This window comes from Balaenoptera musculus, chromosome 3 (genome assembly GCF_009873245.2).
Source record: "Balaenoptera musculus isolate JJ_BM4_2016_0621 chromosome 3, mBalMus1.pri.v3, whole genome shotgun sequence".
Classification (NCBI taxonomy): Eukaryota; Metazoa; Chordata; class Mammalia; order Artiodactyla; family Balaenopteridae; genus Balaenoptera; species Balaenoptera musculus.
In genome coordinates, this window is record NC_045787.1 from 42,212,860 (window position 1) to 42,238,494 (window position 25,635).

The 25,635-nt window shown below is 40.0% G+C and overlaps 2 protein-coding genes across 2 annotated transcripts in view; one reads left to right on the top strand and one right to left on the bottom strand.

The window, feature by feature from the left end:
• ANKRD55 (ankyrin repeat domain 55) overlaps window positions 1-25,635 on the bottom strand; it is a 413,288-nt gene that overhangs the window by 65,755 nt on the left and 321,898 nt on the right. The window lies entirely within an intron of this gene.
• Window positions 15,056-15,467, top strand: FAM104B (family with sequence similarity 104 member B). Its single transcript, XM_036845851.1, is given in 2 exon segments — window positions 15,056-15,192; window positions 15,239-15,467. Coding segments are annotated over 2 exon segments (366 nt in total).

Genomic DNA, 25,635 nt, shown 5'->3' on the forward strand with positions numbered 1-25,635 from the left:
ATAGTATTTGTCCTTTTGTTACTGGCTTATTTCACTTAGCATAATGTCCTCGAGATTCATCCACATTGTAGCATGTGTCAGAATTTCCTTCTTTTTAAAGGTTGAATGATAATCTGTTGTGTGTATGCACCACATTTTGTTTATTCATTCATCTACTGGTGGACACTTGGGTTGTTTCCACCTTTTGGCTATTGTGAATAATGCTGCTGCAAACATCGGTATACAAATAACTCAGACTCTTTCGAGTATATACTTAGAAGTGAAATTGCTGGATCACATGATAATTCTATTTTTAATTTTTTAAGGAACCACTGTACTGTTTTCCAATGTGGCTGCAACATTTTATATTCTCACAAACAATGCACAAGGGTTCCAATTTCCCCATGTCCTTACCAACACTTGTTATTTCCTGTTTTTGCTTCTTGTGTTTGTTTTTTGTAATAATAGCTAGCTTAATGGGTGTGAAGTGATATCTTGTGGTTTTGATTTGCATTTCCCTATGATTAGTGATGCTGAGCATCTTTTCATGTGCTTTTTGGCCATTTGTATACCTTCTTTGGAGAAATGTCTAAGTCCTTTGCCCATTTTTAACTGGGGTTGTTTGTTTTTCTGTTAAGTTGTAGAAATTCTTTATATATTCTGGATATTAACTCTATATTAGATATATAATTTGTATACTTTTTCTCCCATTCTGTGGGTTGCCTTATCACTCTGTTGATAGTATCGATGTATAAAAGCATTTAACTTTGATGTAGTTCAATTTGTCTATCTTTTGTTGTCTGTGCTTTTGACATCACATCTAAGAAATTACAGTAAGCCCCCTACATATGAACAAGTTCTGTTCTGAGAGCGTGTTTGTAAGTCCAATTTGTTTTTAAGTCCAACAAAATTAGCCTAGGTATCCAACAAACACAATTGGCTATATGGTACTGTACTGTAATAGGTTTACAGTACTTTTCACACAAATAATACATAAAAAACAAACAAAAAATAATGAAAACATTTTTAATCTTATAGTACAGTACCTTGAAAAGTACAGTAGTACCAGCTACATCACCACTGCTTTTACGCTTGCTTCCAGACATCCTGGGCTTGCAGTAAGGATGCTGTACTACTAAACTTTATACAGTACTGTATGGTACACAAAAGCACAACCACTTGTAGAGGATGCACACACGTGACAATGTGAGCCAGACACATGAACTAACTTACGTGATTGGACATGCAAACTCACATTTGCATTTTTGAAAGTTTGCAACTTGAAGGTTTGTACATAGGGGACTTACTCTATTGCCAAATTCAATGTCATGAAGCTTTCCCCCTATGTTTTCTTCTAAGAGTTTTATAGTTTTAGATCTTATGATTAGATCGTTGATCCATTTTGAGTTATTTTTTGTAGATGGTGTTAAGGTAAGGGTCTGACTTCATCATTTTGCATGTGGCTGTCCAGTTGTTTCTGCACTGTTGCTGAAAAGACAATTCTTCCCCCATTGAATGGTCTTGGCACCTTTGTTGACTCCTCAGTTGCCCCCTAAGTTGACCATAGATATATGAGATTATTTCTAGACTCCCAGTTCTATTCCATGGATCTATATGTTTGTCTTTATGCCAGTACTACACTGTTTTGATTGCTGTAGCTTTGTAGTATGGTTTGAAATCAGGAAGTGTGAGACCTCCAACTTTGTTCTTCTTTTGTAAGATTTTTTTTGGCTATCTGGGTCCCTTGAAATTCCATATGAATTTTAGGATGGATTTTTATATTTCTGCAAAAACATCATTGGGATTTTGTTAGGGATTGCATCAAATCTGTAAATCTCTTTGGGTAGTATTGACGTCTTAACAATATTGTCTTTCAATCCATGAAACACAAGACATCTTTCCATTTATTGGTATCTTCTTTAATTTCTTTCAACAATGTTATGTAGTTTTCAGTGTATAAGTCTTTTGCCTTCTTGGTTAATTTTATTCCTAAGTATTTTATTCTCTTTGATGCTACTGTAAACAGGATTATTTTTCAAAGAGCTTTTAGCCAAGTTTATGGTTAAACTTTTATGTGAAATTCCAGCAGTTAGAAATAGCGGTGGGTGAGAATGACAGAAGAGTATTTTAATGGTCAGAGAACTGTAAAAATGTCCTAGGTCTCCTCAAGAGGTAGTGAACTTCCTGTAATTAAAGATGTCAATCTTGGGACTTCCCTGGTGGTCCAGTGGTTAAGACTTCGCCTTCCAATTCAGGGGTTGTGGGTTCGATCCCTGGTCAGGGAGCTAAGATCCCACATGCCTCGCGGCCAAAAAAACAAAACATAAAACAGAAGCACTATTGTAACAAATTCAATAAAGACTTTAAAAATAGCCCACATCAAAAAAAAAAGAAAAATCTTAAAAAAAAAAAAGATGCCAGTCTTGGCTAGGTGGTCACCAAGGGAGTGTGTTGCAGAAGGAATTCAGACACAGAGTGAAGCACAAGGTATGGGGAAGGGAAGATGTGTGAGGCAAAACAGAATGTATTTCAGGGTTTCTTCTAACCCTAAGATACCATACTAAACTACAGAGTGATTAGGAAATAGGAAATGAAGGCGCTTCCATAGAAGTTGTATAGAAACAGTCAATTTAAATTGTAATCAATGCAAATAATTAGGCCTAAACTTAAGATAGTGCAAAGAATTTCTGTAGAAATGATGAAGGGCGAAGAAGAAGTAACAAGAATGAGGAGAAGGATAATTGATGGTCCTGGTGGAATCTAAAATAGAGGCAAGAAAAATTTTTTTCTATCAAAGGTCACAAAACCATTTAAGATATGCAGAAGATCTACATAAACAAACAATACATAAATTCTTCCTTCTCTCCTTCCTTCTTTCCTTATCCATCTCGCTATCTATTATCTATCTACTATTTTTGTCTATCTACCTATCTATCTATCTGGTATCATCTATCTGTCTACCATCTATTTATCATCTATTTATCTTTCTTTCTATTCATCTTTAGAGGAGGAGCATGGTTTGAATGGCTTTTGCCTCTCTAACTGTGTGAAAGTTAAACAGATAGACTTATATATGGATGCATAAAGAAAAATTCTAAAATTCACCAAGGGAGAGAGACTGAAAGTAGAGAGAATGGAAAACAGACATAAAGGAAATAGGAAGAAAGAAGAATGTGAACAGATGCAGATTATATTTTATAAAAAGTTATCTATGTATATGTATACATGAAAAATATAAAAGACAAGAAGACGATGCATCAAACATCAATAGAGATAATTTTTTAGATATTATTCAGTACTTTCTATATTTTCCCAATTCTCTACAAAGAATTTATATACTTTTTATAATCATCAAAATAAATCAAGTTTTAAGTGGTGAGAGAGGAGGGTGCCTTACTAGCTTTACATTAATGTGTTACTACTAAAAGGGTAGACAGAGCCTAATGTGTGTCTGTAATAGAGAAAACAAGTCCTTGATACTTGACAAAGTGCTGAAAAAGGAAAAACATACATGTATTTAAAAAATTCTGACCTTTATAAATACCCTAGTAGATTTTTTTTTTAAAACAGGTACATGTTTTAAATTTTTATTAATTTTTACCTAAAAATTGGAAGGATAGACTTTTTGGAAATCATCTATTTCCCTCATTTTTCATGGTTAAAAACCTTGTAAACGGTTTTCTGGATGTGTCATAAATTATCAACTTAATTCCAAGGGCCCAACTTTTTAATAGTAGGATTGCAGAAATATGACAGGCTGCTAGAAATGTTTTAGATTAGAGGACCTTCTTCAAAGCTTCTCACATTTTACACAAATATGGGTTCCTTCACATAGTGGTTCTGTCTCTGGGTTATTGCAGAGTTCCTCGGGAAAGCCCTTGACTGCATCAATTACTGGGCCTACTTTGTTGAAATTACCCAGCGGTCAGCTTGGCATTTGTTCTGCTTAAGTTGAGACCGTGTTGTGGAACAGCCAGGTCAATGTAAGCACAGATTGGGTACTGCAGTTTCGAGAGTCCAGACCAGAGGGTCTTGGGAGAATTTCTTTGGTTCATTCTATTCTGAGAATTCTTGGGTGGCTGAATGCAGCCTAGAGTCACTAGTGAAGTCTGGATTCATTTTGGGCAACTACAGAAGATTCCACAGATATTTCTCACATTGTTTTTTGGAGTGGAATTGATTGCATCTGAAGAACTGAAATTTATTCATTTATCCATTTACTTAACAAACATCTACCATGGGCTAGTGAAATTGCAGGTACAAACGTTGTAGAGTCTCTCTGTTCCTAAGAAAAACATGCCCTAATGGGAAAAGAAGTATGTAATTTATGATTGAGATATACCACGGATATTATGGCAGGACAAGAGGAAGAATGATTTAAACGAATAGGTTCCTGGGCATTCTCCTAATCCAGATCACTCTATCCTCCCTCAGGATTATCTTGGGTGCTTTGGGGACAGTAGAGAAATTGTGTTTTGGGAGCTGCCTGGAATGATCTATCCATAAGGTGGTGAGGTCTTTTCACTTTTAGGGAAGATGCCAGGTCTTCACTGCACCCTGATGGCTCCATGTAACAATATTGCCACCCACTGGTGATAAAGAGTCTCTCTGGGCCTTGACCTTGGCCCTGAGCCAGGATGGTGCCAGTTCTGCTGGACAGAATTAAAAGCCAGTTTGGAACACTCTGGTCATGTAGGAACAAGTTTAAGGTCATTGATACAGTTGGCTGGCATTGAAAGCAAATTAGTTTCATGTGACTCATCATATACATCATATGATACAAAGCATGCATACATGCAAGCAATATAGAAAAATAGTAAGAGCCCAGCCTCCAGAGTTTGAATCCTAGCACTGCCAATTTCCTGATAGCTGTGTGATCTTGGGCAAGTTACTTAACCTCTCTATTCTCATTCTTCTCTTGTCAAATGGGTAAGAAGAGTATTTACCTCACAGGGTTGTTCTGAGAGCTAAATGAGTTCATCCACATAAAGTGCAATGCCTGGCACAAAGTATTCAAAGTATGTCAACAATAATACATTATCACCATTACTACTTTGACATAGATAGGAACCTCTGTCTTCTTTCCCCTTAAAGAGACCCTTTGCCTTGCTCAGCAGGCTGTAGAGATTTTGTGAGCTGAAACATTTTGCTATTTCTCGCGTTTTCTCCTACAGTCCCTCAGGGTGTACTGGCTGAGGCTTTAAGAGTGTTTTATAAAGTGCCAGTCATATGCGAGGAGGAAAAAGAGTTTCTTTTTAACATTTTAAAGAGAAAAATAGCTCCAAGCTTTCTGCATGTGCCAGCTGAGAACAAATACTCAAAGCAACCTTCATGCCGTGGGAGTGGAAAAGAAGGGATTTCATTCTGTGGGGAGGAAGTCTTGCAACAGTATTATCTCAAGGGTAAGTATCTGGCCACAATCAGACCTTTCTTCATAACCAAACTTGTGATGCAACATAAACACATGCTGTATTTCTTTGAATCTCAGCATCACTGTGTTCCTCGGGGTGACTCTTCTGACCTGCGAATGACATTCCATGGCTCGCATCTCTACTGGACACAGGGTAGGAGATAGTGCTGGGAAATGGAATCTGCTGTTCTAAGAAACATGTCTGTGTTAAACTTCAGTGACGATGCCTCCCTAGAGTGCATTTTCATAAAATGAACTTTCATTTTAATAACACTAATTCTTAAAAAGAACTCAATCTTCAATGCATAGGACCTTTAGTATGTGTGCAATAAATGGACTGACTGACTGATGTAGTATTCATGTTCAATAGCTTTCTCACCCATTGGAGTCTTGTGGAAATCTCCTTGATGTTAAAAATATTGTGTCAAGAAGTTCTTTGGTAAGTAGGCAAGTATAAATCTTAAATGATTTTATGAAGGACTATGCTAGCCTAGCCAGTCTTTGGAAATTAAAAAGTAAGCCAAGCCTTACTTTGAACACTGTTCCTTTGATCTTCCTTACTTTCTTCTTGATCAAATGTATGACACCACCCACCTCTTTCACTTTTAAGAAATGGGAAGTGTTCGTGTCAGGAATTTGCCATTTTAACTGGGGACTCTGGAAGGAGAGGAATAGGTGAAGAAGCGGGGTTTGTTTAGTTTGCAGAAGAGTAGACTTAGTTGGACATGACTGCTGTTGGAAAAGATGGAAGAGAGTTTAGGATTGTTTTCTGTAGATCCAGAGGGAAGAACTAGTATTGGTGGGTAGAAATTGGAATAATTAAGATTTTTAATAACTAGAGCTGTTCAGAACTAGAAGGGATTATATTGTGAGCTGTGTGCTCCTCATCACTACCCATGTCTAAGCAGGTTCTGATCAAGCATATCTCGGGATGCTCTCGAGGAGATGTCTGTATTGAGTAGAAGGTTGACCTCTAAGGTTCCTTCTGTGATTAATATTCTATGTGTCTTTCTCCTATCTGTGTAGAACCAAATAATGAATCACCTATTGTTGATGAACAATGACTGTTGTGCTGAAAAGGATTTGGAGAAGTGGGTTTTCCTTGAGTCCTTTAAAAGGTATCCTTCCTAGTGGCCCTCCACTGTGGCCACTTGTAAAACTGCCCCAAGTGCCTTGATCACCTGAAAATAGTTTAAGAAAACAAATGCAATTTGGGTGGCTTGTCCAAGTGTCAGAGATTGAACCAATCTATCTCTCTGTAGTCCGTTAGATTTGCATCTCTCCTTTTGTAGTCATCCTGTCAGCTGGGCTTCCATGGCTGTCTTCATTGTCTTGACTCTGTTTTCTCCCTCTTCATGACTGTCTCATGGGTTCCTCAAGGTAATTGAAATGGAATCCCTTCTTACTATACTGCAGTTGTTGCTTTATAAAAGGTACAGAATAAAACCCAACCTGGTGAATAATCACCCTTCACATGACCCCACTAGAATTCTGGCAGTATGGCTTTGCTTTCTTTGCAGAAAAAAAAAATCTCAAACATTAGATAGTAGAAGTTAGAGTAGTGTTGGATACATTGTAGATACTTGATAAATATGTTTATTGATTTAATTAGCATATTCTTTTCCAACTGGCAAATTGAAGAATACATATACGAAATGAAGTCTCATTCTTTTCAATCCTTGGGAATAGAATTAGGAAAAGTGATAGAAGAAGGAGTCTTCTGTTCCTTTAAATAATTTCATAAGGCATATCACTAGCATTTCAAGTAGAGTTGAAGTAAATGAATAGCTTCCCTCAACTCTCATAGATTATGGATATATGGTTAAGTAAGGCTGATTTAAACTGTATCATCAGAGCTGTGAGTATGTAATATTGTGAGGTCTAAAACAGTGACTACACAGCAAAGGAAACCATAAACAAAATGAGAAGACAACCTATGGAATAGGAGAACATATTTGCGAACAGTGCAACCAACAAGGGCTTAATTTCCAAAATATACAAACAGCTCATACAACTCAACAACAAAAAAACCAAACAACCCAACCAAAAAATGGGTTGAAGACTTAAATAGACATTTCTCTGAAGAAGACATACAGATGGCCAATAGGCACATGAAAAGATGCTCAACATCGCTAATTATTAGAGAAATGCAAATCAAAACTATGAGGTATCACCTCACACTGATCAGAATGGCCATCACTAAAAAGTCTACAAATAACAATTGCTGGAGAGGGTGTGGAGAAAAGGAAAACCTCCTACACTGTTGGTGGGAATGTAAATTGGTGGAGCCACTATGGGAAACAGTATGGAGGTTCCTCAGAAAACTAAACATAGAATTACCATAGGATCCAATAATCCCACTCCTGAGCATATATCTGGACAAAACTATAATTCAAAAAGATATATTCACCACTATGTTCATAGCAGCACTTTTCACAATAGCCAAGACATGGAAACAACCTAAATGTCCATGGACAGATGAATGGATAAAGATGCCATTTGTAGCAACACAGATGCAACTAGAGATTATCATACTAAGTGAAGTAAGTCAGAAAGATAAAGACAAATACCATATGATATTACTTACATGTGGAATCTAAAATATGACACAAATGAACTTACCTACAAAACAGAAACGGACTCACAGACATAGAGAACACACTTGTGGTTGCCAAGGGGGGTGGGGGAGAGGGGCAGGGATGGACTGGGAGTTTGGGGTTAGTGGATGCAACCTATTACATATAGAATGGATAACAACAAGGTCCTACTGTATATACAGGGAACTATATTCAATATCCTGAGATAAACCATAATGGAAAAGGATATAAAAAAGAATGTATATGTACATATAACTGAGTCTCTGCTGTACAGCAGAAATGAACACAACATTGTAAATCAACTATACTTCAATTTAAAAAATGCAAAAAAAAAAGGTGACAACAGAAATGACTTCTCAATTAAATCTGAATCTCATAAAGAACTTTCTTTTTGAACAACAGAAATATTAGCCAAGTGTATTACTATGAACCACTCTGGGTTCAGTTCTCTATTTTGTAAAATAATGTTGACTACATCCCTGGGTCTCAACACTGGCTAAACATTAGAACCATCTCGGGAGATAAAAAACAAAAACCAAAAAAAAAAAAAACCCCTGATACCTAAGTGCTAACCCCAGATATTTTGATTTAATTGATCCGTCATTTCATGTTATTTCATTTTGGATTACAAAAATTATGAAGATACAGATAAGAAGAAAATATATACTCAAAGATAATCACTATTAAGATGTTGGTATGTTGTATATACTTGATTTATAGGCTTGCTTCCCACCCGTCCTGGAGCCCTCATTCCTCCACCTGCCTGTGTAATGTAAATATGGGAGTGGGGAGAAGTGCTAGCAGGAGGGGAAGCTTGGAAACCAGAAAGATCTAGTTGCTTCAGAATGTGCAGTTGTGAGCCTCTGCCCTTTCCATCTTCCCCCTCTAAAATCTAAACTGTCTCCTGCCCCCTATCCTGCACTCAAAATGGACATGGCTGAAAATAAGTGGTAACCCAACCCAAAGGCTGTATAAAAGAGAAGGCAAGTTCCTAAGGAGCAAGCATAATGGTTAAAAGGTGCAAAAAGCTGTGAGGTCAGGAGGCATAGAACAGGAGGGAGGGAGTTCTGGAAGGTGCTGTAGCTTGGGGTGGGTAGCGCCCTAGGACAGTAGACTCCTGCCTGTGGCTGAAGCTTGGGGCCAGTGGCTGCTGGGGGGGCAGGATTCATTGACCAAGGTAGCAATGCAAATCTCAAATCTCCCACACTGTATTCTTCTATGGATGAGAATACAATCATAGAACTTGAAGAAAATGACTGAAATTTTCTGAGATCCAATGTGAGTTTGGCTAACACTAAGGCCATTTTGCTACTCATCTATTAAGTGAATCTCTGTTTCTCCTCCCACTCCAAATTCCCCTCCCACAATAAGGGACCAGATGAAGGGTAATATTAAAAGGATCTAATGACTGGCTTGTCAGGTCCCCCATCAGACTGGAGGCAGGCCTAACAGCTGGAGCAGAGTTGATAACTTTTTAGCTGCTGGACTGGGGGCTGTGTGTGTTCCTGGGGAGTGGTTGGAATAATCTCTATTGATCTGAGAATATAGAGGTATTTAATATTGTAACAACCAGTGACTAATAGTTCTTAGCATGGTGCTGGAGTTACATTTTACAAAAAAAAGATCATGCTGTACATATAATTTTGATTGTTGCTCTTTTTCAAACATTTAATATTGGATCACAAATATTTTCCTATGCCATAAGGTAAGATTTGAAAATGTTATTTATAAAATGTGGCATAAAATCCCATTGACTGGAATTAGCACAACTGATTTAATCATTCTCTTACTATTGAACATTTAAATTGTTTCTCTTTTGGGGGGAATTATTAATCCTGTAGGTATTCCAAATAATGCTATAACATTCTTGCATATATGTGTTTCTGTGCATCTTTATTTCCTTTGGACACATTCCTAGAAATGAACTTGGGAATCAATAGATTTGACTCTTTGTCAAATTGCCCTCCAGAAAGGTTGACCCAACACACCCTCCCCAAGCAGGGCTTGAGAGCATACATTTCACCTCATTCTTAATGACACTGTGATTTATTGTTTTTTAAAAAATAATGCTGATGTGAAAGAAGGAAAAGAGTATATCATTTCTAATGGTCACTTCTTTTATTATTCCTAAGAGAGAAGTTTTTTCACATGTTTATGGCCATTTCATGAATTACTTGTTGGTATCCTTTACATATTATTTCAAGGCATTTGTCGTTATCTAATTGATTTGAAAGAGCTCTATATACATTAAGGACACTAACTCTTCATCTGCTATCTATGCTGCAGTTATTTTTCCCTGTTTGCCACTTAAGTTCTCAGTTTGTTTTGTTGGTTTTTGAAAAACAAACCAACAAAATCTATGGATATTGCACTTATGATTCATTGCCCGTGGAACCTTATACTTATGTGTTAACATTTAGCTGTAATTAATATGGAAATTTTAAACTTTATATTTGTATGCCACAATCACTTTCTTTCCCCAAATATTGTATAATTCTCCTTTTCTTCACTAATTTGTAAGGGCAACCTTATCATATAGTACCAACTCAATAACACCTTGGAGGAGGCTCCTCCTACAGCCCATTCACTGCAACTGTGGCTTGGAAAGCATGGATGCCAGAACTAACTTCTCAGCAGCGGTATACGCATGAATGTGGGAATGTGGCCAAAGTGCACCTCAGTCACATTCCGTAGAGTCTTGTGGTCTGTCTCTAGTCAAGGTTCTTAGCTTCTTTGTGTTTCCTGCACAGTTTTGAATTCTAGAATTTTTGGTAGCATATTTGAAGGAATTAAACTCAGAACAATCCTAAAGTTAGCAAAAAGTTCGATACAACCATTTTGACGGCACAACGATGTCTCCCAGTAGCTATGAAAGCATCCACTGTTCTGGGGGGGGGTCTCTGTCACTGTCTGAATAACAATCATAATTATGGTCAACAATTATGCCACGCTTATTATGCACCAGGTACTGTGCTAAACCTTTCTAGAAATCAACTCATTTAATTCTCACCTTACGAGAATTATTCCCACTTTATCGATGGGGAAACTGAGGCACAGGGCAGGAAAGTGACTTACTCAAAATCACACAGTTAGTAAGTGGTGAAACTCAGATAAGGCTGCAGGCTGTCAGGCCTCAGATTCAACCCTCTGACCAATGTGCACTACTGTCTATCGCTGCCCATTCACTCAGGTGGCGAAGCCCTCATATATTCCAGTGAAGCTGTGACCTTTCTTGGTGCTGGACAATATTCCACATTCCATTCTCTCTTACTCACAGCAGCCTATATCCTACTCTCCACAAGCTGTGCAGCTCAGCATTCTGCTGGAGAGACATCATTGTGCTAGAGTTTATACTCATTTGTAGCAAAAATAAAATCTACAAATTGAAAATTGGGAATGCATCTATGAGGAGCTGCTTGTACACCAAGGAGCGAATTAAAGTTAGTGGTAACAGCATAAAGATTCTAATATGAGGTTGAGTGAATTCTTTTAAAATATTAAGATAAATGTCAAATAACCAAGGAACAAATAGCTCTCATACTGAAGCACAGAAAGAGAATGAAATTTTTCTAATTTATTTTCTAAGGCTAGCATAAACTGCTAAAGACATGTGCATACAGGCACCTATAGATGGACCCAATTTGTAAACTCAGAGTTCTAAGTTTTAAATTAAATTCTGTGAGATCAGATTAAGTTGGATATTGAAAGAATAATACACCATGACTGAACAGAGTTTATTCTAGAATATAGATGTTTTGATTTTCCAGTGTCTATTAATAAAATATATCACATCAGTAGAACAAAGGGGAAATATATGATTATATGAATAAAGAATAGAAAGGCATTTAATAAAATTTGATATCTGTTCCTTAAAAAAAACCACACCTAATAGTGAAAAAATAGGGAAAGAAAGAAGACAAATTTTATCTAATGCAGTAATATATGAAGCAAAAAGAAATGAGATAATAATCATAAAGGAAGAGCAAAATTATCAAAGTTTAATCAAAGCTAACTTTTACTCGTGTTCTTTGCACTGTCCTAACAGTTTCCTTTGAATTAAGCTATTTACTTATTTCAACAATTTTATGAGTAGGTAGTATCTTTACCCTATTTACAGATGAGGGAATTGAAGCACAGAGAGGTTTAATAATTTCCCCTAAGTTGTACAGCTATTAAATGGCAGAGCAGGATTTGAAACCAGTCCATCCGGTTTCATCCTGTGCACCAGGATGGCACAAGAGAATTAACCACAGAACCATTAGAATTAATAAGCTAGCCAGACTTAAAAATAAGTATGAAACTAAATAGTTCTTCTATATTAAATAATATGAAGAAACTAACTCCTCCTTACATTGAAAATAACTCACTAAAATGAAAATATAAAATACCCAGTAATAAATATTTAGAATCTAAATAAGGAACTAAGAAAAGAGTTGGATTCATGAAGATACATGCCATGTTTCCAGACAGGAGAACTAAATAGTATAACTAATTTTAATTATTATACAGATTCATTTTTTTTTTTTTAAACGTTTTGCTCTTTTTTTTTTTTTTTTTAAGTTTTTTTAAAATTTTATTTATTTATTTTTGGCTGTGTTGGGTCCTCGCCTCTGGGCGAGGGCCCTCTCCAGCCGCGGCAAGCGGGGGCCACTCTTCATCGCGGTGCGCAGGCCCCTCACCATCGCGGCCCCTCCCGCTGCGGAGCACAGGCTCCAGACGCACAGGCTCAGTAGTTGTGGCTCACGGGCCCAGTTGCTCCGCGGCATGTGGGATCTTCCCAGACCAGGGCTCGAACCCGTGTCCCCTGCACCGGCAGGCAGACTCTCAACCACTGCGCCACCAGGGAAGCCCTACAGATTCATTTTTAAGTTTAATGTCATTTCAGTGAAAGTTCCAACAGTTTTTTGGGGGTGTGGGCTCAGAAAAATGATATTGACTTTCATTTGTAAAAACAAATGGATAAATGTATGCTTTAAAGAAGAAAAAAAAGAATATACTTAAGTATTTGCTTATCTATACCTAGAATCTCTTTGTAAGGATATATAAGAAACTGCTTACATTGTTTTGCTTCCAGGAGGGGATTTGGATGGCTGGAGGGGTTGGTGTGAAGGGAGATTTTTCACTGTACATTGTTTTATACCTTGAAATTGTGTGAATGTATTACTACATCAAAAGCAAAAACAAACAAAAAGAGGAAAAAAAAAATTGAAAAAGAAACCCCCCAAAAATCGAAAAAAGTATTGAAGGAGGATTTCTCTATCAAATCATAAAACATTATGAAACTATAATAATTTAAAAAGTAAGATTGTGCTTCAAGACTAGATCGATTCCTAGAACAGCACAGAAAGTCTAGAAACCTGCCTGGCACTAGCATGGAAAGTGGAAGCTAAAGGTAGGCTGGCTTTTAAGCAATGGGATGAGTTACATCTAGAAGGCAAGTCTCAGACTGAGAGGACAGAACTCCAGAAAAAGAGGAAAGGGAAAGTAGAAGTTCTCCAAGACCTGTGAGCTTTTCTGGGAATTATTTTCTTTCTGATGTGGTTTTCTTGCTAGGCAAATTCTGCCCCTTCCAATTTCCAAACAAAAAGCAGTGCTATCAAAAACAGACACCTAGATCAATGGAACAGAATATAGAGCCCAGGTGGGACTTCCCTGGTGGTGCAGTGGTTAAGAATCCACCTGCCAATGCAGGGGACACGGGTTTGAGCCCTGGTCCAGGAAGATCCCACATGCCGTGGAGCAACTAAGCCTATGCACCACAACTACTGAGCCTGTGTTCTAGAGCCCGTGAGCCACAACTACTGAGCCTGCGTGCCACAACTACTGAAGCCCCCACACCTAGAGCCCGTGCTCCGCAACAAGAGAAGCCACTGCAATAAGAAGCCTGTGCACTGCAACCAAGAGTAGCCCCCGGTCACTGCAACTAGAGAAAGCCCGCACAGCAACAAAGACCCAACGCAGCCAAAAAAAAAAAAAAAGAATACAGAGCTCAGAAATAAACCCATACACTTATGGTCAATTAATCTATGACAAAGGAGGCAAGAATATACAATGGAGAAAAAAGACAGTCTCTTCAATAAGTGGTGCTGGGAAAACTGGACAGCTACATGTAAAAGAATGAAATCAGAACATTCTCTAACACCGTATACAAAAGTAAACTCAAAATGGATTAAAGACCTAAATGTGAGACCGGATACTATAAAACTCCTAGAGGAAAACATCGGCAGAATACCCTTTGACATAAATCACAGCAATATTTTTTTGGATCTGTCTCCTAAAGTAAAGGAAATAAAAGCAAAAATAAACAAATGGGACCTAATTAAACTTCAAAGCTTTGCACAGCAAAGGAAACCATCGATAAAATGAAGACAACCTACTGAATGGGAGAAAATATTTGCAAATGATATGACTGATAAGGGATTAATATCCAACATATATAAATAGTTCATATAACTCAACAACAACAAAAATACCTAATTAAAAAATGGGCAGAGGGACTTCCCTGATGGTGCAGTGGTTAAGAATCTGCCTGCCAATGCAGGGGACATGGGTTCAAGCCCTGGCCCGGGAAGATCCCGCATGCTGCAGAGCAACTAAGCCCATGCGCCACAACTACTGAGACTGCGTGTCACAACTACTGAAGCCCAAGTAACTAGAGCCCGTGCTCTGCAACGAGAGAAGCCACTGCAATGAGAAGCACGTGCACCGCAATGAAGAGTAGCCCCCACTCACTGCAACTAGAGAAAGGCCGCACGCAGCAACGAAGACCCAACGCAGCCAAAAAAAAAAAAAAAGAGCAAAAGAACTGAATAGACATTTTTCCAAAAAGGAAATGTAGATGGCCAACAGGTACATGAAAAGATACTCAAGGTTTCTAGAGTTTTGGGGCCAGGACTAGGGAGGTATGCCATGCCAGAATGTTTTTACAGGACAACTTTGGCCTGTACTGGTCCATCTCTGGTCCTCACCGTCATCCTGCTTTGCTTCTTCGGCCAATATTGCCAGGGCCACTTTGGCCAGTACTAATGTATTCTCTGTCCTAAATATGAATGTAGACCCAATTACCGACATGCTATTGGAATTAGAAACACAGTCACTGAACAATAAGCAGAAAAGAAGAAGGAATGATAATAAAGAGGACAATCACCATTCTCCCCAGTCCAAAAGGAGTAAGAGAAACCCTGTTTTTCAGGAGTCTCAGGATGCAACGAAAAACAATAAGGAAGGAACCACTAAGAGGAACCAAAGTGTGTGCATGTTCAAGCAATGATAATGACAGGAGCAGCAGTGTTAATTCCCCAGAGAGAGTAATTGGATCAGAAAGCAGCTTAAACCAGATCATTGCTGAACTCAACAAGAGTACCCCTCAGTCCTTATATGAGGGGTATGTGCTATGCCAAGGTCCTTATTCCCACATCAACCAGATCATAAGGGAGGCACACTTCAACAGCCTATAGCAGCAAGGACAATCTCCAACATGATGAACCAGGAGCTCCTTATTCAGCCTAAAATTTGTTTATAAAAGCGATTGCACACACACACACACACACACACACACACACAAAAGAAAAGATGCTCAACATCGCTAATCATCAGGGAATGCAAATCAAAACCACAATGAGACATCACCTCACACCTGCCAGAATGGCCATCGTCAAAAAGAACACAAGTAACAAATGTTGTCAAGGATGTAGAGAAAAGGAAACCCACCTGCACTGTTGGTGGGAATGTAAATTGGTGCAGCCACTGTGAAAAACTGTATGGAGGTTTCTCAAAAAACTAAAAACAGGGTTACCATATGACCAAGCAATTCCACTCCTGGGTTTATATCCGAATATAACAAAAACACTAATTCAAAAAGCTACATGTACCCCAATGTTCATAGCAGCATTACTTACAATTGCCAAGATATAGAAGCAACCTAAGTGTCTGTCAACAGATGAATGGATAAAGAGGATGTGGTGTATATATACAATGGAATACTACTCAGCCATAAAAAGGAATGAAATGTTGACATTTGCAGCAACATGGATGGAGTTGGAGGGCATTATGCTAAGTGAAATAAGTCAGACAGAGAAAGACTGTATGATATCACTTATATGTGGAATCTAAAAAATACAACAAACTAGTGAATACAACAAAAAAGAAGCAGACTCACAGATATAGAGAACAAACTAGTGATTAACAGTGGGGTGGTGGTGGGGAGGAGGGGGGCAGTAGGAGGTACAAACTATTGGATATAAGATAGGCTCAAGTATATACTGTACACATGGGGAATATAGACAATATTTTGTAATAACTGTAAAGGGAAATTAACCTTTAAAAATTGTACAAAAAATTAAAAAATAAAATTTAAAAAAGGGGTGCTATGCTATGAATTCATTACAGGGGGGGAGGTAACTTGAGGGATGGATGTTCTCTTGACCAGGGAAGACCGGTTGTCCATAGAACCTTAGGTAAGTCATCTATAAGAATCACTAGCACTTGCTAAGTGGTTACTCTGGACCAGGCATGGTTCCAAGTGCTTTGTATGTATTATGTCATTGAATCTTTCTAACCATCCTCTGAAGAGTGTTATAACCATCTTTATAACAAACCTATAACGCCCTCTAGCAGTTACCGAGTGATTACTATGGGCCAGCAGTGGTTGCAGGTACTTTGCATGTATTCCTTAATTCAATCTTTATAAACAATCCTTTGTAATAGCACCATCTTAATTTACAAGGTAGGAAAGTGAGGTACAGAGATGTTAAACAGCTGGGTCACACAGTAAGCGTCACCAGCATAGCCCACTAACAATTCACGGAAAAATAGAATCTGGGTAATAAAATACAGTCGAACCTTTTTTTCTTTTTCCTTTGTGATTAGTCTGGTTTCACTTGCTCGCCGGGAGCCGCGTGCAGAGGCCTCGGACTGGTACTTGGCACTTCAGACCAGAGCTCCTCCTCGAGTGAAGCGCCCGTGCCCGACACCTCAGCTCTGGGCGCGGGCAGAAGCGCCGCTGCACACACCGCCTCAATTCAAGATGGCCGCGGGCCGTGGGCAGAGACGCTGCTCCGGGCGCTGCGCTCTGGAGCCTGAGCGGTACGGCTGCGCCTGCCCTGGGAGAGCTCCGCCCCCCCGGCTCCTCTCCCCGCCCCCTCCCCCGCCCCCCCCAGGAGATCCTATAAAGCAGCCCCGCCCACAGCCTGTGAGGACAGCGTGTCCTCTAGAGAATGAGCTCGCGTCTCTCCATTCTTTGAGCAAAGAAGAAAACTCCCCTTTACTTCTGAACCAAACTCAGGCTCATTCTGTTGGTTCCAATGACACCGGCAGAAGGACCGATGCTGGGGCCTGACTGGAAAGGGTCGGTAAAAAGAGTGGCAGCATTGGGACTTGAATTGTTTGGTTTGACTCCAGTGGCCATTACAGTCCAGTACACTGTACCACCGCTAACCCCTCTGTTTCAGTGTTCACATGTAAAAAGTGAGGGAGCTGGATTACACGTTCACTGAGTTCCTTTCAATTCTACAAGTTACTACTATTCTAAGACAGAACACTTCCAGGATCTGGACTGGTTTCTGCAGTGACCACCTGAAAGCAGACAGCTGTGAGCCCATCCCGAGACCTCTCCGTGGTGGTCGTGCTGAGTCAGCTGACTTGAATAGCACTAAGTAAGAAGGATAAAAATGTCATTTCAGATGAATTTCAGGTGTTCCTCTCATGATTCTTAAAAGTAAGGTGTTTTTGTTTTTCTTGTTGTTGTTTCTGGTTTTTTTTGAACACCAAACTGTGTTCTGATTTACTGTTGTGAGTTAGAGAACGGAGGAATGATCTTGGGGTCACCCAGGATCAAAGCTTAGGATGTCAAGGTTAAAATAATTCTCTTTCCTCTTTATCAATTGCTATTTATTTGTGACCTTGATTACAGGGTCGGGGCCCTCTGAAATGTCTCTTGGAGAAATATTAACCTGTTGCTGCACAGAACAAATAGGCTGAGTAGGAAAATGATAAAGAACCGGGCTTCAGAAGCTTCTGTGGTGGAAGCCAAGCCCTGACCTTACAGATTCCCAGTTCCCATCACATCAGTTCTACAGGTCGAATTCCAGTGTGATCCTACCCTTTTAGCTTCCTCCTCCTCCTCCTAGGAGTCTGGTGTCTTTCTTTGCTCTAAAGGCAGGTTGCCATGGAGACTGGATCTACTCCTACCATGGAAGAGGTCAGCCTGTCACTAAGCTGAGCCTACTGGGCAGAACTCATTGCAAATGGAAGCTCAGCCCTGGGGTGACTTGAGCAAACCTAGCTGCCGTCACCTTTATTTTCCTTTGTGCTAGGAGTCATGAAGGGGTTGATGAGGTGGGTTATAAGAATCCTGAAAGTATAACTTCATGGTGAACAACAGTGTGAGGAGGGCTTGGGGGTCAGAAACCAGAGTTAAAAATGGGAGCTTTGCCTTTGTTCTGTGTGGCCTTGGATAAGTCATGTAACCTCAGATGGACTAGAAATGGAATCTATCTGACAGGCTGTGTTGAGGATCCAGTGAGATGATAGGAGTGAAAGTTTTGCACAGTGTCTGGCTTAATAAATGGGAGCTGCTTAATAAACCAGAGTTATCGCTCTTCTTCTGATTATTACTACTGGTTACAATTCTTGGCCTGATCTCCTCTGTTTCCATTTGGAAGCTACTCCCCATCCCCGCATGGAGGTTGAGTTGCTAGGGTCTATCTTGGCAGCCGAGAAGCTGGGAACAGGCTGGGGCTGAGACTCTGAAGAACAGAGCCCTTTGCTAGTTAAGAGAATACAACACTTTCTATACTGAATTCTTTATTGTATTGCTTGAATATTTTGAAGAAGGTGATGCTAATTTTACATTTAGAAAGAAACCCCAGTACTTAAAAAACTCTGTAAGAACCAGTTGATATCTAATAGTGCAACACCTGTAACATCAAATTACCATCTAAAAGAATTTAAACCATATTGTGATAACCTGAGATGGATACATCGCCCATGTGGTGTTCTGGCTGGGAATACATAATCTAAATCTAGTTGTGAGGGAGCGTCAGACAAACTCATAAGGAGGAACTTGGTATTAAAAAAAGAGAGAGACTGTAAGTTCAAAAATGTCAATGTCATAAAAGACAAAGAAAGTCTAAAGGAATGTTCCAGGTTAAAGGAGACTAAAGAGGCCTGATAACTAAATGTAGTACCTAATCCTAGACTGGATCCTGTACTGGGGGTAAAGTGCTATAAAAGACATTATTGGATCAATAGACAAAATTGGAATGCAGGCAGATGAGATAAAAGTACATACACATGTATACACACACACACACAAATAAGCATATACATACATACATATAGAGAAAGAGGCAGAGAGAGAGATAGAGAAACAGAGAGATACAAAGACAGAGATGTAGAGATGGACACAGAGAAAGAGCTAACAATAAAGCAAATGGGGTAAAATGTTAACAGGTGAATCTGGGTAAAAGACAATGTTCTTTATACTGATCTTACAATGTTTAAGTTTGAAATTATTTTCAAACAAAAAGTTAAAAAAGCATTAGAATGCTATTAAATGTTATATGTGTATATATTTAAATTCTGAGGATGCTTTTAGAAATGGAAATAGTTCCCATGTAGACTGGAACATTGTCCCTTCACTTCTTCCCCCAATGGACCCAATAAAACAAGAGTGGCCTCATCAATAAGCAACTGACATTTTAAAACTTTACATAGAGAAAACAAATTTAGGGCCCTTATTAAGCACACGGACCTATTTATTAGGCTTACAAGTGGGCTAAACATGACTCCTGGGTGGATGTGGTCTTTCTGCAATACGGTGTCTAGCCCATACCCATCTTTTACACCAACCTTGGGCCTCAGTGCATCTAGACCCTCACCTCCTCACCTTGTCCTATATTTGCGGATGGGTGAGAGGTTTGTTTTTCTACTTGTTTGGGAATAAAAATAGCTACAAGTTTAGTGGTTCTTCCTTTAGGCTCCATTAAAATATCCTTGCATCCAAATGGTTGCCTCAAAGGGAAAATCTATGGATATCAGTTAATCAACACAGTTGTTTAATAATTACTAAAGAAATATGGAGTTAATGAATAGAGATGGTAGGAAAAGCTCAGTGTGGCGACCCAGCTGACTTCCAGACAAGGGGCTAAGTTGAGGATTTGCCTTCTGAAGCTGATCTAGCCGAGTTGTGGGACATAACATCAGGGTTGATTCAGGAGATCTGGTTCACCAGGTGGGCCTTCATTCCCTCTGCGGACCACTCCCAGATTCTCCTTCTTGTGATGTCAGGCAAGAGGCCCCATTCCCGAGGACACTATGGCTGTCCTATGGTGAAGAATGCTGACAACGACACCACTCCCCTCAACCCCAATCCACTGAATCACTTTCGGTTTCACAGTTCTCTAAGGCAGTGAATGGTAATTGTTTGGATAAGATCGGTCAGGGGCTTCCCTCTAGCTAGGTCCAGAAGAGGGGCCGGGAGTGGATTGGTGTGTCACAACCTTTCCCAGGAGTTGGCTGATGGAAGGGAAGTTCCTGTGTGCTGGAAAGAGGACAAAGAACACAAAGAAGGAGGCAGAGGAGGGGAGGGGCAGGCTTCCAGTCCACGTGTTTGCCTGGGTTAGGTCTTGAGTGGGCAAGAAAATTGGAAAAAGGATTCTTCTCCTGTTACTTCTTCCCTCTGTTCCTCTTTCTTGACCAAGAGAGGGAGAAGGCTGAGCATTTTCCCACAGGCAACAGATAATCTGCTTCTGAACCTCTGGAATGGTCACCTGCCAGCTAATTTTCCTGTATCTGGACCATCCATCTGAAAATCAAGCACAGAATTCTCTTCAGTGTTCCTGGGTTTCATCCCATTCAAGGTCTGTGCCTAAAATCAGCTGAGCCCAAATCATCCCCTCCCTTTCCTGTCTCCTTTGCCTGCCTTTTCTCTACTCTCTTCCCAAACCCCTTTGAAAATTTGCTTATTCTTCCTTTGGAGGCATTCTTCCTTTGTCACGTCAGAATTTTAACTTTTGTTTTTTCAGCAAAGTGCATAGCTGTGCACTCTAAATTCTTTTTGTTTGGCGTTCCCATTCTGGATGAAAAGTTGGAAATTAAAACCAGCACATCTGCACGTGGGAGCTTTAAAAATCCACAATACAAGGGATAACAGTTTGATTGTAAAAATATATGCTTCATTAATTTAAATTTTTGTTAATGTCTTATTTCTTCATTAAAATGTATGGTTGATCAAGGAAGAGTATTGCAGTAGAAAAAAGATGGGTTTGGAAGTCAGGCAGGTTTAGGCTTGAACCTCAGTTTTGCCATTTTATCTTATGCCCTTTCCATCCCACCTCCCAAATGCCAACCTTTCTTCCGACTTAAATGAGAATGGATTTTACCAAAAACCCAGCGATGAGGCTGTATGCCTCTGAGAAGGAACTTGAGATCTGACCTTTTTTCATGCCAAGTAGCAGGCTGAATGGTGGCCTTGAAGGTACATCCATGCCCTAGTCCCTGGGACCTGTGACTATGACCTCATATGGCAAAAGAGTGCATAGCACCTCACATGTTGAAAGACTGAGTTAAGGATTTTGAGAGTAGAAGCTTATCGTGGCGTATCTGGGTGGGCCCTAAATGCAAGCACATGTACTGTTATAAGAGAGAGGCAGAGGGAGTTCTCAGACACACATGCAGAGGAAAAGGCCATGTGAAGATGGAGGTGGATTGGGGTGACGAAGCCACAGCAGTTAGAAGCGGGAGGAGACAAGGAAGGACTCTTCCCTAGAGCCTTCGGAAGGAGCACACCCCCTGCTGACATCTTGATTTCATACTTCTGGCTTCCAGAGCTGTGAGAGATTGCATTTCTCTTGTCTGAAGCCACTCAGTTTATGGTAATTTGTTACAGCAGCCCTAGGACACGATGCTCTGTATAAATCTGGGCTGGAGGGCCGAGCCCCTCCTCGCATTCTCTCAACAGCTCTACCAGAGAAAAACCTGTGAGGGTGGGCCACACCCCCCAGAGGTGCCTGCAGACACACTGCTCCGCCTCCTCAAACCCTTCTTACAGAGCTGGGGCAGGGCTGGGCTGGGTGAAGCCCTTGGGACCTCCCTTGTCGTTTCTATTTTTTCTCTGAGGCCTGGGTTCCTCCTCATGCAGGGATCTTTGGTTACATAACTGAAGTCTCAACTTCAGTAGGAACCTCCGTGTTCTGTAGTAAATGATTTTACTACAGGTCCTTTCCTGCGTGTGGGCTTTGAGAGGGAAGACAGCCAGGGAGAACACGTGGGACCAGAGAGATGTTGCCGTGGTGAAAGCAAGAAGCACAAAGCCGGAGTGGAGAGCTCTGCAGACCCAGGCTTCCTCCCTCACAGCTTCACAGGGCAAGCCAGAGACACAGCCCGAATCCCCTTGGCCAGGAAGATAACACAATCTTTAAGTCTCCTAGCAACCCTGTGAATGTATAATATTACCCACATTTCACAGATGAGAAGATCAACCAGTTTGTCCAAGTCCATGCAACTGGGATGAGGACTGAGACTGGACTAGAGCAAATGTCCATCTGTCCCCAAGCCCCTGGCATGGGGTTGTCTTATTACCTCTGCTAAAGAGAAAAATAGAAAAATGCAATTGGAGGGACTCAGACTTACCAAATCCACCTGGTTCTGGTTTGAGCCAAACTGAAGGTCATCATTCATCATAGTTTCCAAGTGCACATTGCTGACCATTCTCTGGGCAACCATAAGCCAGAGCTGCCTGAGCCCTGCCTCCACCTCAAAGTAGCTGTTAAGACCAGAGATTGCCCTCAGAAAGAAACTTCTTAGTCTGCTGTCTGGATAGCGAACACCTGGGTCTCAGTTCCCTCTGTTACTAATTAGCTGTGTGTTCTGATCATAAATTGGCCCCCATTTTAACCTCTCAGTGCTTCACTTTTCCCATCTGAGATCTTAGGGGGATGGATGGAATGAGCGGTTCTCAATCTTTGTTGTACATTAGAACTTCCTGGGGAGCTTTGGCCAGCCATGCCCCTCACCAAATAAACTGGAATATCCAGTGGTGGAATCCAGGCATCAGGATTTTCAAAAACTGTCTAGGTGATTTTTATATGTGGCCAAGTTTTTCTTTTCTTTTCATTTCAATGTTACGTTTCATTCAGGTAGATCTGTAATCTCACAGTGATGAGAGGAGAAAGCCAGGTCTTTAATAATTGTAATAAAAAAATAATAAAAAAGCCTATGAACAGCAATGCAACATTTCCTTCCCCCCCAACCCCATGATGAATTAACAGCTGGTAGAGGATGCAATGACTCAGAATCAAAAATAAAAACAAAACCAAAAATCAAGCCAAGGGGCTTCCCTGGTGGCGCAGTGGTTGAGAATCTGCCTGCCAATGCAGGGGACACGGGTTCGAGCCCTGGTCTGGGAAGATCCCACGTGCCGCGGAGCAACTAGGCCCGTGAGCCACAACTACTGAGCCTGCGCGTCTGGAGCCTGTGCTCCGCAACAAGAGAGGCCACGATAGTGAGAGGCCCGCGCACCACGATGAAGAGTGGCCCCCACTCACCGCGACTAGAGAAAGCCCTCGCACAGAAACGAAGACCCAACACAGCCAAAAGTAAATAAATAAATTAATTAATTTAAAAAAAAAATCAAGCCAACCTCGGGAACAATCCACACTGTCAATGACTTTCCATACTTAATTCAAACAAGTAGTCAAATGCCAACCAGTTGTGGAGAACACCATGGACTTCCTTGGTTTTTGATAGTGTTTTTCTTTTGAAGGTAAAATAAAATAGGACACAAAGTTGTACCTAAATGCCGATGTCTACATTCCATAAAGGCGATGCCATTGCAGCAGTCTTACAAGACTTCTAAGATCTTTCCAGATGTAATGTCTTTTGTCAACATCTGCATGTAAAGCTAGTGGACACTAGAGTTTTGATTCCCCAGATATTAGGAATTCAAGGAAAATCCTCTACTAAAGCCCTACCCATACTCAACTTTTCAAGAGAAAGTCACTTCACCATGGTTTTGCCCAACAATATGGTATTTAGAATCTATGCAATGGTCTAAACCTATTATGGCCTTTCATGCTTTTAAGAAGGTGGAAGGGTTAATGTGATAATAGAACTATTCAGGTATCATTTAGTTAACTGTTATTCTAGGGGTTGCTCTAAATGGTACCCTGGAGTTCTAAAGAAAATAATTAATGTAGTATAGTCAACTGGCCTTAACTAAACTCTCATTTGTATTGCTGAGGACTGCTAAATTCAAGCTAGAGATAGAGAGGTGAATAATCTTTCACATTTGAGGAACTCACAGTCGAGGCTGGTAATAATTATAACAGCAACGATAATAACAAAAGCAGCCACAGTTTGAAAGTACTTAATGCATATCAGGCAATGTGACAGGTGCTTTTTTTACATTATTTTAGATTCTCACAACAACCTTGCTAGGTGAGCATCTTTTCCTTTATTTTACTGCTGAGGCAATTAAGGCCCAGAGAGGTCAGGTAACTTGCTAAGGTCACACAGCTAAGAAGTAGTTATTCTGCCATTCTAACCTACGTCGCCCATGCTATTTCCACCAAACCACAGCACCTCTAGAGAGAAATGATTGAGAAATAGAGGTGGAGGTGTCAGGGAGAGGGTTAACTTACAAGGGGAAGAATCAGGTCTAGGGTGGAGAAATAGCTGTGAATTGCTCACATGAAAGGTGCTATAAGAAAATAAATATTATAAATGAATATTTTAACTATGTTTTGGGCTCAGTCCTGTTAGGAGACACAACACTGGAACAGATGGATTCATTACGAGGGGCTAGTGCTCTGCAGTCAGTTCAGCTCCCTCAAATTAGTCTTAAAAAATAAACCCATTATGTTTCTCTTTGAATTGCATAGCTCAATAATGTCATTTTTTAGCCAGTATGAGGTCTTTGGATCTAAGCATATTTTCACTTTTGCTGATTGCCGTCAGTGATACAAACTGTACAAAGGATGTGGTGGGCACAATTGTAACAATCACTTTCTCTATGGTGTTCCTAGCCCAATGCTGTGTAAACTGGCACATCCTGAAGATGCGCACACACACACACACACACACACACACACACAGTAGTTACTCAGAAATCTAAATGTAAGTCTGTAACTTGACAAAGCACTGAACTGAAATAATTCACCCATGAAACCAGATGTAGCTTGAAGGGTAGGTAGTAAACACACTATGGCCTAGAGCAGGAAAAGGGAAAAGGAAAGAAGCAATGTATTTTCTTAATGAGGCTTTCACAGACCACCATTTTCACGGTGTAGCCAAAACAGGTAAATGACCAAAGGATCTTAGGATTCTGAGGAATACTCAGAGGGTATTGAAAGTGGTTTAGCTATCAGATATTTTTTTTAAAAATCTTCTTAAATATTACTTACATTTAAAGAATGGAAATTTTCTGTACTTACAGAGCATAGATGCATAATTACACATAGGTGTATATATATATACATATATATACTTACACGCACACATTTCATATGCAAAATGTACATGCACAGACTGCATGGCTGAATACATGTTTTTTATAAGGATGGATCAATTTCACAGCAATCATTTTGTGTGGAAAATTACTTCCACACTGGGAATTATGAGTAAGAAAGATATATCCTTTCATTGCAAATA